Source organism: Melanotaenia boesemani, chromosome 3, assembly GCF_017639745.1.
Source record: "Melanotaenia boesemani isolate fMelBoe1 chromosome 3, fMelBoe1.pri, whole genome shotgun sequence".
In the NCBI taxonomy this organism is placed as follows: Eukaryota; Metazoa; Chordata; class Actinopteri; order Atheriniformes; family Melanotaeniidae; genus Melanotaenia; species Melanotaenia boesemani.
The window spans coordinates 12,222,358-12,236,000 of NC_055684.1; the positions used below are offsets into that span (position 1 = coordinate 12,222,358).

At 38.8% G+C, this 13,643-nt stretch overlaps 1 protein-coding gene across 1 annotated transcript; it reads right to left on the minus strand.

Annotated features, from left to right (window-relative positions):
* Positions 1-380: 380 nt before the first annotated feature.
* pdhb (pyruvate dehydrogenase E1 subunit beta) lies at positions 381-10,559 on the minus strand. The gene is made up of 10 exons (XM_041981069.1): positions 10,453-10,559; positions 10,308-10,367; positions 9,095-9,202; positions 7,554-7,616; positions 7,420-7,455; positions 6,721-6,911; positions 6,546-6,640; positions 6,096-6,206; positions 4,552-4,785; positions 381-1,182 (listed from the first exon to the last, which is right to left on the minus strand). Exons 1-10 carry the CDS (start codon positions 10,489-10,491, stop codon positions 1,037-1,039), a joined length of 1,083 nt encoding a protein of 360 aa, XP_041837003.1. The 5' UTR covers positions 10,492-10,559; the 3' UTR covers positions 381-1,036.
* Between the last annotated feature and the right edge of the window lie 3,084 nt (positions 10,560-13,643).

Here is a 13,643-nt window from a genome sequence, read left to right on the forward strand (position 1 = left end):
TTAAAATCTTCAAGCCATCTACTGTAAGTCAGTGGGTGTTTTTAGCTTTTGTGGAATTTAGAAAAATTTCTTATTGAAAAGGCAAATAAAGCTCATTTTATTGGTCTAGATGAAAAAAAAGTCTTTGCAATTTTACAAATACGTTGTTTTGAATATTTCAGTCCAGATTTGAAGAATATAATTGTTTTGTTTTTTTTATTTTTTATCATGACCAGGTCAAAGTAAAAAAGAAAAGAAATGGAGTCATCCTTTACGCATTTCATGAACTGAAAGTTCAGCATCATCATCTGGGGGAAATCTGGGACTCCCTGCTTGCAACCTCAGCTAAGTGGCAGGAGATGGATGGATGGAGTAAACCAGAAAAATAAGGCAGCAGAAAATGACTGACAGGTTTTTATTTCTGTAACAGAGTCATTTATAGCGACAAAAACATCCACAGAGCTGCTGTCGCTACAATAAATATTACCCATAAACCAGCTTTCAGCCAGATCAATCTTCATCGCTGCTTTAAAACCCGTTCTGGAGAGGATGTAGGATAAAAATCTGAATGTGATGTGTTGTAGGGGTTAGACTGAAGTGAGAGTGTGTTGATGGCAAAACTACAGAGTTCATTCAAATTTATCTGCAGAACTAAAGTTTAAAAATAAAAAGATTTAAATTACACTTAAAGTTTATTTGTTCAGACCAGGAACATCTGACAAGTCTTAAGTAAATCTAATTAAAACATTTGATGAGAGCAAACAGCTTTCAGATCTGTAGAAGCAGAGAAATTTAGATGAATCTTTAACAAACACCTCTGCTGTACAGATGATCCAGATGTGCCCTCTCAGCAGTTTGGTCATCAATGAACTTTCCACATCAGCAGAGTGCAGCCTACAGGACAGAGCAGATTTTATTTTGAAGGGGACAACGTGAAAACAGATGTGGACAGAGTTCAGTTGGGTTTCCTAACCCCAATTCCCTTCCCCATGCTTGGGTTTTATTTACACTTGAATCATATTTAGGAGATCGCGTCACCACCATCTGTGTAAGCGTCTCAGACGTTGAGGGTTTTCTTGATAGAGAAGATGATGTCTTTGACTTGAGGAAGACTGTGTTCCTCCAGGATTTTTGCATACGGCATGGGGATGTCCACGCCTGTTACCCTGGTAACCGGAGCATCCAGGTAGTTGAATGCAGGACCTTGAAAAGGAAAAAAGAAGTTTATATCATGGCAGCCTTGATGCTAACATTTTAAGACGAGCAGAGTGGGTTCTGAAGTTGTTAAACTTTAAATAAAGCTAGATTTACACTATTTGGATGATTAGCAAGCCGCTACTCTGATCCCTAAAGAAAGGAGGGATCTATCCTAGCTAAAAGAATGAAAATTAGAGAAAAGTTTAAACACATTATAAACACAATAGTCTCCAGGGCTCGACACCACGTAAATGTGCACCTAAGTATGGAGAAAGTAGGTAGATTGCTGTGTGGCCAACTTTAGTGAGTGTTCAGACCCCTCTAGCAACTAATAAAAATAATTAAAAAAAGAAGCAACTAATGACAGACTTAAATAATTTAGCTAATTTTTCTGGCGACCCCTCCTAGCAGGAGAGGAGACGTTCACCTCTGCACCCAAACTGAAAATGAAACATGTACATGTGAGGTTGCTGCTGGCCGATCCCGCCGCGTCTACAGTCTACATTAATGCTCATTAATAAAGTTTAAAAAAAACAATAAAAACTCTTCTATCAAAGTGTTGTGATGTGTTGCTGGCAGCTTCGAAGGAGAACTCTTCTACTCTTATTTGACTGCGTGGAGAAACGACCTCCGAACAGAAGCTCTCTGCAGAAGACTGGAGGAAGGCCTGTCTTAGAGCTCAAAGCCAAACCATTAACAAAGATGCCAACTGGTACAGTACAAATGGTTATTTAAAACATACATTACTCCTGTAACTCTACACTGCTTTAATACCAGCATTCCTGATGTCTGTATTAAATGTAAAATAGAGAAGGTCATTTGGTTTCATTCTATGTGGGAATGTGAGATATTTGGAAAGAAACTCTTGAATTAATTTTAGGCTTTATAGAGCGTGTTCTCTATGGAGGACCAGAAGGGTCTTTGAAATAGCAATACAGCATCTTGATGGGCAATTAATTCTGAAATAAAAAAATAAAGTGTTAAAGATAATTTAAAATTCAACAATTATTTCATACAAAAATAAATCGAATTACAAAGTGTTTTGTAATAACACACAGGGTTTCCCCACATAGACCAACGTGTGGCGCAGCACCACAGAATCTAACCAAGCGCCACAGATTTCACCCCCGAACGGCATTTTGAAATGAAAAAACTACGGCTGTGGCATGACAAGCCCAATACGTCCGTCATTTCTCTAGTATGATGGCAGGACGTGGGAATGGAAGATCAGCTGGCTGGCTCTATGAATGGATTGGAGTATAAAAAGAACGCTGATGGAACAACCCATGGGCATCACACCCGTGGAGGATGAGGTTTGTAAGAGGGTTCCACACCAGAACTTATCCGTGTTTTAAAAACAGAACTTTTCCCAGAGTTTTTCCTTTTTCCTCTGTGGTCCTCTCAGCAATCAGCCTCCTCCTCCCCCTCTCTGTCCCGTTGTTCCATGATCAGCTGATCGGTTTTTCTGTCGCTAGTCCGTCTCTCTTGCTGTGTTTATTATTCAGCTGAGAAGGAGGAAGCTAGTGGTTCATGGTTCACACAGACACATATTTACCCCAATATTTTGTTTTTGGCAGGACCTTCTCTAACACAGTAGCTGGCTGGTGGTAGACAGGATTTACAGGTCAGCCATGCAGGGGCGGGTCTAGAAAAGTTTTAATGGGGGGCCAGGCAGGGGCACTGACCAGGAAAAGGCTGGCACAAATTAAACCTTTTTCAAGCTTCAATGCTACAAGAAAAATGTGTTTTTATCCAAAACAGTTTTATCTTCATCAATAGACAGTTTAACTTCAGTTGTCACATCTGGTGGTTTTATGACAGATATCACCATGGAGATGGTTGGTGGGGTGAAAACAGGTTAGTTATCTTAGCTCTTAAAGAACCTACTTTAAAGAATTAAGACTGAGCTGAATAATTTCATTTGCTTCTTGTAGCTTTAAAGCGTCTCAGCAGGTGACTGAAGAACAATAGATAAGCTTACAGGTCTATATTTCATATGGCCGCTCAAAAATTGTGTCTGAACCAAGCGGCAACCTCCGGCGGTAAAATGTGAAGCCTATGTGGAAGTGCAATAAATAGCAGTTCACCCCTCATCCGCTCAAAAACAGTCAATCCCCATAAAAAGTCCAACTTCACAGCAGAAATAAACATGTTTAAAGCCTGGTACAAAAATCCATTTTAGGATTAATAGGTCAAGTTTACCTTCATGACAACTAACTCACCCATTTGGATGTTATTTAATCTTGAAATCTGGAATAATTAGGGGTGTGTCCTTTTGATTGACAGGTATCCAATATCCGCGGAGAGAAAGGAGAGTGCAGCACAAATGCGGTTTTTAACAACATGCCTTAGTTCTAGCCTGCCTACCTCCGTTAGCTGGTTAGCTACCGTTGCTCGGGGTTAGCTCAGTTAGCTCTTAGCTACAGGCAGCAAGGAGTTTGATGGTTGTCTATCATCCACCCCCACCTGTGTCACTTTATGGGCACTTAAAAACCGGGATGAACATGTTAACACAAGTTAACGTATTAACAGGGAAACAAGCGCATATCTGAAGAAAACTCGTTCCTAACCTACTCTGATTGTTTCGTGGAATTACAAGAGTATGAAGGCAAAAGATGATTGTTACGCGTTTTTTTATCTTAAGATTTTACATTTTAAAAAGCCATTAAATATCTTTTGTACAGACTAAACATCATCGTCTTGTTACTGATCAGATGTCACTTTATCTCCCCTGCTTGTATGTCAATAACAGGAATTTTAAGGGAAAATGTTGAATTGTAGATTAACTTAATATTTAAGTTTGAGCACATCCTGCTTTTCTCTGTTCCTGCATCCAACAAGCTGAAATTCACTAATACAGTTCCCTCTGAGTTCATAAGAAATGCAGTTAACAGCTTTGAAATTCATCCTTCTGACTTGTTACCCTAATTGTGATATTTTCATCCTTTTTGTCATTTCTTTTTTATTTTATTACTTTTTAAGTTGAGACTGACAGCAAATACTTTCACTGCCAATGTTTTAAGAAAACCCTGCTGTTAAAAAACAGCTTATTTTGTTTACAAATGTTTTTAAAACAATTTACTGAACTTTTAATACGCCAGTTTTAAATCATTCATTTTTGTGCGTAACGATACGATTAAAAATTTAAACCAAATTATAAACAAAACTAGAATGTTTGTCAGTTTAGTTTCTTTCATGTGTTTTAGTTTTTTTTTTTAAAGATATTTTTTATACAATTTTATATGATTAAATTTAAGGTTAATATTTAAGTTTGGCTTTGCCTCGTGCATCTTTACCTAAAAATGTCTTGAGCCCTGATCTCGCATGCCTGATAAGAAGCCGGTATTTAAACAGCGTTACATGACTGTCAGCCACCTTCCATGACTCTGGCGCAGATCTCGGCTCCAACTCCAAACTGAGGCCAGCCGCCTTCGACCGTCACCAGGTGGTTGGTCTTCATCACACTGGCTTCGATGCTCTCTACATCCATGGGCCGGATGGTCCGAAGGTTGATCACCTCGCACTCGATTCCCTCTTTGGCGAGGACGGCGGCGGCGTCCAAGCAGTGGCCAACAAGCCGAGAGTGAGAAACCACAGTGACGTGGCTTCCTGAAGAGAGAAGAGCAAACGTTCTTCATGAGATACATGCCTGATGTTTACATCGATCTTACTTTGTTTAATCCTAAACATGTACAAACAATCACAACCTTTAAAAAGCCTGCAGACTGGTGCAAAGAGATGAAAACTTAAATATCTTGTGATTGTTCAGCAGATACCCAGGAACCGTTTTGGCAGTGGTACGCATCAAAGTGTGCAAAAAGTTTTTCAGTTGTTTCTAATTCTGTGAGATTCATGAGAAATCCTGCTGCACTTGTGTTTTACAGTTTTTCCCCTACATTTTTTATCATGTTTTGGTAAAAAAAAATCTAGTATAAAACCCTTAACTTGCTCCTTCTGAAGCAGTCTATGGTGGATTTTCATGTTACGTGTCATTTGTCATTATCAATCTGGAGAAATTCTTTTTATTCTAAGAACAAACTCTGATATTTTCCACCACGGTTTGCTGGTATTGAACTGGATCCATTCTTCTATCTATAAGTAAAATCCCCCCTCTCTGACTGGTTTTAACAGGAGCCCAAAACATGGTTAATCCACCTTGATGATTAACGCTGAAAAAGTTAGATGCTCAACCCTTTTAAATCAGTCGTAGTTTTTTCAGGACAGCCTCAGTTGTCAGATTATGAGGCTAAAATGATGTATACTGAATGTATAAATAGATTAAGCACCATAAAGACCAACCAGAACAAGAAAACAGAATTTATTACTAACAGTACTTTGTAGAAATAACACACAGACCAGGCTTTTTCTCATCTGCACGCTATTCTCTCAGGTCTTGGCTTTCAGGAGAAAAAAAAAGGCATTGAAACATAAACAAACTAGAGGTTGTTCTCTAGTTGTTTGTTTCTATTTATGGTTATTTATGCTACCATTTACCTATTATTCTCACAAAACCAACTCTGCTTGTTTATGGCACCACCGTGCATCAAAAGGGTACGCTTGGCTTAACTCCAGCCATCTCCAGCCAGTCTTGGACAGGATCTAAATGTCTGGAAAACCTCCATGGATCACCTAAAGGGTAACCCACCCACCCACCTGACCACTCTCTTGGTCAGAACCAAATTCCTATGAGACATAGATGGAGTAATAAATCTAAAGCTTTATTCCTTCTTCACTGCATTTCTGGACAGACATTGCTCATTACGCTTACAGGTCCTGAGTTAGTCAACAGGCCCATCCCTGATCTAGAGAAGACGCTCCTGCCCTTTCCACAGTCCATTTGAAATTTCTTCCAAGGATTTGACTCAAACAGTGTTTACACAATTTAACCTGGAACAGATTTTACCAGCTATCTGCCTCACCTTGTCTCTCAATCTTGGCCTTGCCGATGGGAATGGTGAAGTCTTTGGACTGTGCCTCCTCTGACATCTCAAAGGGAACGCCGTACATCAACTCGTTCTCCAGGAAAACAACTGAAGCAAACACACATTATTCCATTAATCCAACATTTTTATCACTACAGCCAGTTAGAGCTTCTCATTGGTGGAAGTTGTTGGGTTGTATCCATGAGATCTGCATATTCTTTTAATTACAAAGATATATCAAGTGTATTTTGACCCTGTTTTTAATTCTTATAGTTACCACAGGATTTGAAGCCAACATTAGCTAACATGGATTAGGTTTTGCACAATGACACAGTCTTAGAAATTTGTTCTTTATAATAAAGAACTCGGTTTTCCATCATCAGTTCTGTCTTTAAACTGGTTTAAAAATGTGCATCGGCCAGATCTTTTTCCTTTCAGACGTCTCACCAGGGTTATCGTCTCTGATGGCAGCTTTCAGGAGACCTCTGGCATCTTCTGAGTTCCAGGGACTCACAACCTTCAGACCGGGACAGTGAGCATACCTGCAGACAAGGAGCACAACGACATCAGCTCTGCTGAAAGATGAAACTAGTTTAAATGAGGTGTAAATAAATAAACGTACCATGCAGCGAAGCACTGCGAGTGCTGTGCAGCGACGCCTGCTGAGGCTCCGTTGGGCCCTCTGAAGACGATGGGGACCGACTGCAGTCCGGCAGACATGTAGTAGGTTTTAGCTGCGGAGTTGATGACCTGGTCAATGGCTTGCATGGAGAAGTTAAAGGTCATGAACTCACAGATGGGTCTCAGGCCAGCCTGATGGGATCAAACATTCACATTAGATTGCTTATGAACAGCCAGATGTGGGGAAATAGCCCCCACAGACCCAGTGGTGCTAAAACAACAGTTTATATAAGTCCTTCATCTCCTGACAGTTAAGTGCTAAAATTATTAAAACTGATGTTAAGCTTTACTTTAGATAATGTTCAAGACTGTTATCAATTAAATTTACAAACTTCATAAAAGAAATAGTCACATTTCCGTCACTGGTTCTAGGTTGTTTTCACCAGTTTCTGCTCTGGTTTAATGGTACCAACTCCAAAGCTGAACACAACAGCAGCACCGTGTGCACTTTTATTAATGAGTCAAATGCAAAATTATCACGTCTAATGCACCATCTTTCTGTAACAGTGATAACAGTCTGAACCCAACATTAAGAGGTGCATTAAGTCCAGAATAAAGCTTAAGCTTAACTTAAGATCTGGATGCCTGACTACAAATAAGCCTAGAGTTTTAATGGTGCTGAGGGTGGACCTGAACTCACCATGGCAGATCCCACCGCGATGCCAGCGAATCCCATCTGCATCAGAGAGACACAACGTAAACTGATGAAAGTTCATCTGGAGGAACGTTGTTAAATCGACCAACACTGACACACATTTCATGTGTGGATCTTACCTCTGAGATCGGAGTGTCGATAATGCGTTTGTCTCCATACTTCTTCCACAGACCCCTGCTCACCTGCACACACACATACATGACATTACAGTACAGGGTTTCCACTACATGTAAATGATCGTGGCGCACCACCACGGCAAAATAAAAGCCATGTCTTCAGAATTATGATTATATTTAGCAAATCATCATGTTACAAATGTAAATTATATTGTATGAATGGATCTATATAAACATAAAGTCTATATTTGCGCACATTTACAGACCGCAATAAGAGTGAAACTGTGTTCAGGAAATGTGACAGTGCTCTACAAATAACTTAATTGGGAAAAACGAATGAGTCTTAACTTCCTTTCACCACTGCAGCTCCCTCGAGAGCTGACAGAGCGAACTAAAGTCAGCAAGAAAAGGCTGAGAGAAAGGTAACTAAGCAAGGACCCTAATGTTAACGCCAATGTTAATAACGAAGTGTTAGCAACAGTAACGTTTAACATTCGCCTTTCAAAACTCAACATATTTGGACCACAAAGGCTCATGGGAGATACAGATTCAGCTGAAATTGAACCTTTTGTGATTGTCATGCTATAAATGTGAGTTATGTGCTTTAATTCCTGTGTTATGTTTACACAGAGACAATGTTGGAAAGTTCTGCTGTTTGAATTTTAACGCTGGGACCATGAGTGAGACGGACAGCACAGAAAAAGAAACCCACTACCACAACTTTTATTTATTCCATCAGGGGTAAAGTGGTGATAACTAATGTCATCTTCTCAGTTCTGGGGATTGCAGTTCTGTGCCACTAATCTGTCCCAAATACATCCAAAGATGCACCTGTAATTTATCAGTATTAAAAGGTGTATAACAAAGTTATTCATGAGTAACTTTTAGATTAATCAGACATTTAATTTGGAACAAGTGGAGTCTTAAGTTGACTTTCCATTAAACGGACTCAGTGAGATTTAGTCTTAATTTAAAAGAACTAAACAATTTGCATAAATCTGACTTGAGAGTTAGTTCAACAACTGGAGGGTATAAATAAAATGAGTGAAGTGAACTAATGGGTTTGAGTAAAGTAAGGTTCGCCTATGTTGATATAAGGTGACATGTTAGTTTCAGCAGTTGTAAAAACTAAAGTGGCGACAGATTTATAAAAGTTTTAAGTTTAAGCTTTTAAATTGTGATAATGTTTTGGGTTGCTAAGACCCACAGTTTAAAAGATCCTGGAGTTTAAAAGATCCTGGAGGAAAACCTGCATTACAATGATGGGCCTTTGTCAAAGTCAAGAATCGTATCTATTAAAATAAAATCCGCAGACAAAATAATCTAGCTTCTTATTCAGGGTTGAAGCAGCAAACTACACAGAACTACTTCCTGCAGATACTTTTGGAATTTGAAAATATGAAGCAAAATTAAAAACCCTACCCTAAATTACCAAATTATCCACGATGTGATGATAGCTTCAAGTGTCCCAAATATCTGTGCATAAGCACATGAAACTGCCTTCATGATCCTTGTTGACTGCATGTTCCTGAGTGTCTACTGACCTTGTAGGCTCCGTCATACTGAGCCACCTCCTCCCCCATGAGGAACACCCGCTCATCCCTCTCCAGCTCCTCATCCATCGCCTGATTCAGGGCATCACGGACCGTCACCTGACAACAACAGCACAGAGATCAGTAAATAAGCTAAACTGATGCCAAAAGCACCAACTTCAGTCCCACATTCAGTCTATTTAACACAAATATGCACTTAAACAGAAAAATCAATAATTACATGACTGTGCATGCTTTGAGTTTAAAAATAAATTTACATCTATTTTAATATGAGACATTAAAGGAAACATAAGCCAGTTACTAATCTCGTCTCAAAATTTAAAGCCTAAGGCTGAAAAATAAACATCAGTTTTACTTTAGTACTATCATTAGTAATTTATGAAGTCAGTGTTCATGTAAACAGGCATGTATTACAAGTAAGTCTCAAACTAAAAAGGACAACAAATACATTTCTATAAAAATGTTAGAGGTAACTAGAAAATACTGAACAATACAAAACAATTAAATAAACAAAAACAAAACAATAAGAGTACTTTATTACTTAAAAAAGAAAAAAAAAATGAAAAACTACTGTAATTTTGTGTCTCCTGTCTGATCCCACAGTTTATGTAATTTTACTCCAGGACACCAACTTTAAAATTAAAAGTTCTTACTATTAAAAGAACTGTTGTGTAAATATTATATGCTCAATACTAATTTCTTCTTTCCCCTGTAGTTTTTGTTCTGCAACATTTACCACATTGTTTAACAATGTGTGGCTTCAAAGTCTAATTTAATGAAACAGGCTTATTTTTGTCACGATTTTACATTATTGATTGAATTCTCCTTCATATGTGACTTTTCTTTGTCCTGTATGACTGTCTTTGTTTATTTGACACGTGATCCTATTAAGTATCTGAACTATTTTGTAAGGAAAGAGGACAAACCTTGTAAATGGATTTATTATATTTTAAACACCATAGAGGCTGTGGTTAACATCGTTCAGCACCTTTACCATGGCAGGACATGTTGCAACAAGCTGCATCTCAACCCTGTGACCTCGACACTTTTTTAATGAGAAATCAACAGCAAGTCCCAGCATATTGACGCTGCTAAATGAAACTGTTAAACAACTATTTTAAATACATTCAGGTTGAATGTAGGGACATGCAGCGAACATCACTTTCGCTCTTTCTACGCTAGCCTGTTAGCTGCTAACACTGACCTGCACGGCAGCCGGAGAGCTCCTGTGAAAAGTCCGCCGTCCCAGAACCAACACGGCATTCTGCAGAGAGACAGACCGATTCACTGACATTAGATGTCAATGAAAATTAAATCATACAATAGAAGTTATATGAAAGGTTTCGTACCTTTCCTGAGCGGAGAAAGCATCTCAGGGACGTCGCCATCTTTATCCTGTCCTCTGCCGGAGATAAGGCGGGACCTGTAATGTGTCAGGAGATTCAACCAAGAGCAACGGCAGGTCTCACGCCAGAAAAAATGCGTCATAATACTGAGCCAATCAGAGCAGTTTAATAGAGAATGAGGCGGGACTATCCGACAGAATGGAAAGGAAATCCAAGGACACTGTGAGTTTTCCCCTCTATGGAATATTAACCAGCCCAAAAAATAAATAAATAAATAAAACAAAACGTAAATACACCGGCAGATGACATGGCTCCAAACCCACACAGACTGTGGAAACTTCACGCTGCTCTTTAAGTGTCTTGGATTGTTGCCTCTCCATTCTTCCTCCAGACTCTGGACCTTTATTTCCAAATGAGATGTAGGATTTGCTCATCAGAAAAGAGCGCTTTGGACCACTGCTCAGCAGACCAGTTTATTTTTTCTTTAGACCAGGTAAGATGCTTCGGATGTTTTGTTCAGGAGCAGCTTGAAAAGGAATCCGACATTTGAAGTCCATGTCCAGGATCTGTCTGTGTGTGGTGGCTCTGGAAGCACTAACTCCAGCCTCAGTCCACTCCTTGTGAAGCTCCCCCACATTTTTAAAAAGCCTTTTCCTGACGATCCTCTCCAGACTGCTGGCTGTTCCAATTTTTCTTCCACACTTTTCCTTCCACTCAACTTTTCATTGATGTGCTGTGATGCAGCACTTTGAGAGCATCCAGCTTCTTTTGCAATTACCTTTTGAGGCTTTCCCTCCTTGTGGAGGGTGTCAGTGATGGTTTTCTGACAACTGTCAGGTCAGCAGTCTTCCCCATGATTTTAAATTCTACTAAAATAAACAGAGACCATTTAAATGCTCAGGAGTCCTTTGCAGGCATTTTGGATTAATTTCCTGACTAGAACCTTTTCACACTATTATCATTTTCTGGGATTATGATTTTTGATGTTCAGATGTTTTTGGGAAGGTGTTTGGTCACAATGCACAATGCACAGAACCCCCTTGGCAAGAAAAAAAGAGAGAGAAAAAAAAAAAAGAAATACGAAGCAGGTCATCCAAGGACATGAAAGTTTGCTGTTCAAATCCTGCTTCCCCAGTCAATATGTTTTTGTCGTTTCCATTGCTGGTGTATAAATGTGTGAATGTTTGGTGGTGTGAGAGGCTGATTGCAAAGACTGTCACATTTCCGTTGGTCTGCCCCAGGGCAGCTGTGACTAGAGTAGTTTAGCATCACCAAGTATGAATGTGAAGTGAATGAATAATGGATTCACTGTAAAGCACTTTGGGTGCATTGGAAAATGCTATATAAGTCTAATAAATTATTATAAATGAATTTCTGCCAACCCCTGAAATAAAGAAATGTGAGAAAGATTTAGCAAAACATTCCTCCACAATTATATGCAAAACTTATAACATCAGACAGTAAATAATTCACGGTAGTGCTCTTGTTACAAGCTACTGAATCATGGGGTGGACATAGTTTTCTACACATCGTTGGCTCCATTTTATCAAAATGTTAACATATTGTGCTATATCACATTTCATTGTGCCCTTTACATTGTATTTAATTTTAAGAACTGCTAAAGACTAGATATATATTTTTTAATTTATGCCAGATAAGCTAAACTTTACAACTCGGAAAGCTGTACTTTAATTTTCTATAATTGTAGCTAAATCCACACTCTCATGGTGCATTTAGGGGCACATAGTAAACTTAAATATTTGTTTTAAGGGCTAAAACAATGCTATATTTAGTTAATATACAACAGGAACTGTATGAAATACACGAACAGCCACTGACATCACAGTCTGGTTTGTGTACTCATGTTTTGGGGACATTAATTTGATAAAAGTAGTGAATCACACTGAGAATTACAAAGAATGTTTAATTTGTCATAGATGAGATGACCTGCTGCCATTTTTCAAGTTAACTGGTTAAAATAACCTTACACGGCAGCACTGCTCTTCCAAATATGAATTCACACGGCAAAAAAGGACATGCATGATACAGCAAATATCATCTATCACTTTATTTATACATTCTAAACCCCACATTTCCTGATGCATTCAGGTTTCATTGTCAAAAGAATGTGCAATGAACACAACTCACAGTTTCTCTGAACCGCTTTTAATAAAGTATTTATTTAGTTGAAACCATCATATTTTTAATTGAAGGCTAATAAGGATGAGGTCTCTTTTGCAGCTGAAATCAACTGCAATCCTGATAATTAGTGATTGTTTTTTTTTTTCCCACACCACTGTGCTTCATTGCCACCTCTGGAACAGTTTATTCTACAGATGAACAGAAACACTCATTTGGACCAGTTCTCCACCCTCTAAAGTGCAGCACACAGACATTCGGATACAACTCAATGATTATTCATGATCGCATTAGACCATATTGCACTGATTAATAAACATACACAAGAGCTTCAGCTTGGTTTATCAAACCTTCAACTCTGACAGGATTCACAATAAAAATGTTTTCCAGCATCGGCTCTATCTGCAAACAGTTCAGCTCACAGAATGTCAGGAAATCAGAACAGAGGGCTGCATTTGGATCTGGATGTTTTGTGGCACTTAAAATTCACCATCAAAGTAAATATTTAGGGAAATAATTATTTCATACCACTCCAACCATAGCTGCATATTTTACTTTGATACAGGAGGCAGATGCACACAGTTCTGGAAACTAAGGAATGATTCCTTAAAGCTTCTGTTTCTTGTTCATGTTTGAGCTCAAATGTTCGGGGTTGACTGAGTCAGATCGTCATGACAACGGTAACATCTGCTGAAGAAGATCACATGATCCAGTCTAAAGCTCTATAAAAGCTGCTAAATGAACTCTGAGCTGTTTCGTATGCAAAGATTTTGAAGACCGATTCCACAGTCAAGTACTGCATTGCAAAAACTACCAAGCTGAATTTGCCGAAACTCGGAGGAGATTTTGATAAACTCTTTAAATTTTGGTTCGGATTACAGTAGATGCTCTCTCTGGTCTTAGTCACTTTTGCCAAACCCACTTTGGCAAAAGTTTCGATCTTGGCTTTTGCTCTTTATGTCACTGCAAACTGAATATTCTTGGGTTGGTGAAACATCTGTACAAAGCAGATGAAAGTTACCAGTGAAATCAGCCATTGCTTTATAGACTCGAAA

Excerpts from the sequence above, each read along its gene's own strand:
- pdhb (XM_041981069.1), bottom strand. The coding sequence starts at position 10,491 with ATGGCGACGTCCCTGAGATGCTTTCTCCGCTCAGGAAAG. Across the intron at positions 6,912-7,419 it reads TCGCGGTGGGATCTGCCATG|GCTGGCCTGAGACCCATCTG; the intron begins GTGAGTTCAGGT and ends TGATCCCATCAG. Across the intron at positions 6,207-6,545 it reads CATCAGAGACGATAACCCTG|TTGTTTTCCTGGAGAACGAG; the intron begins GTGAGACGTCTG and ends TGTTTGCTTCAG.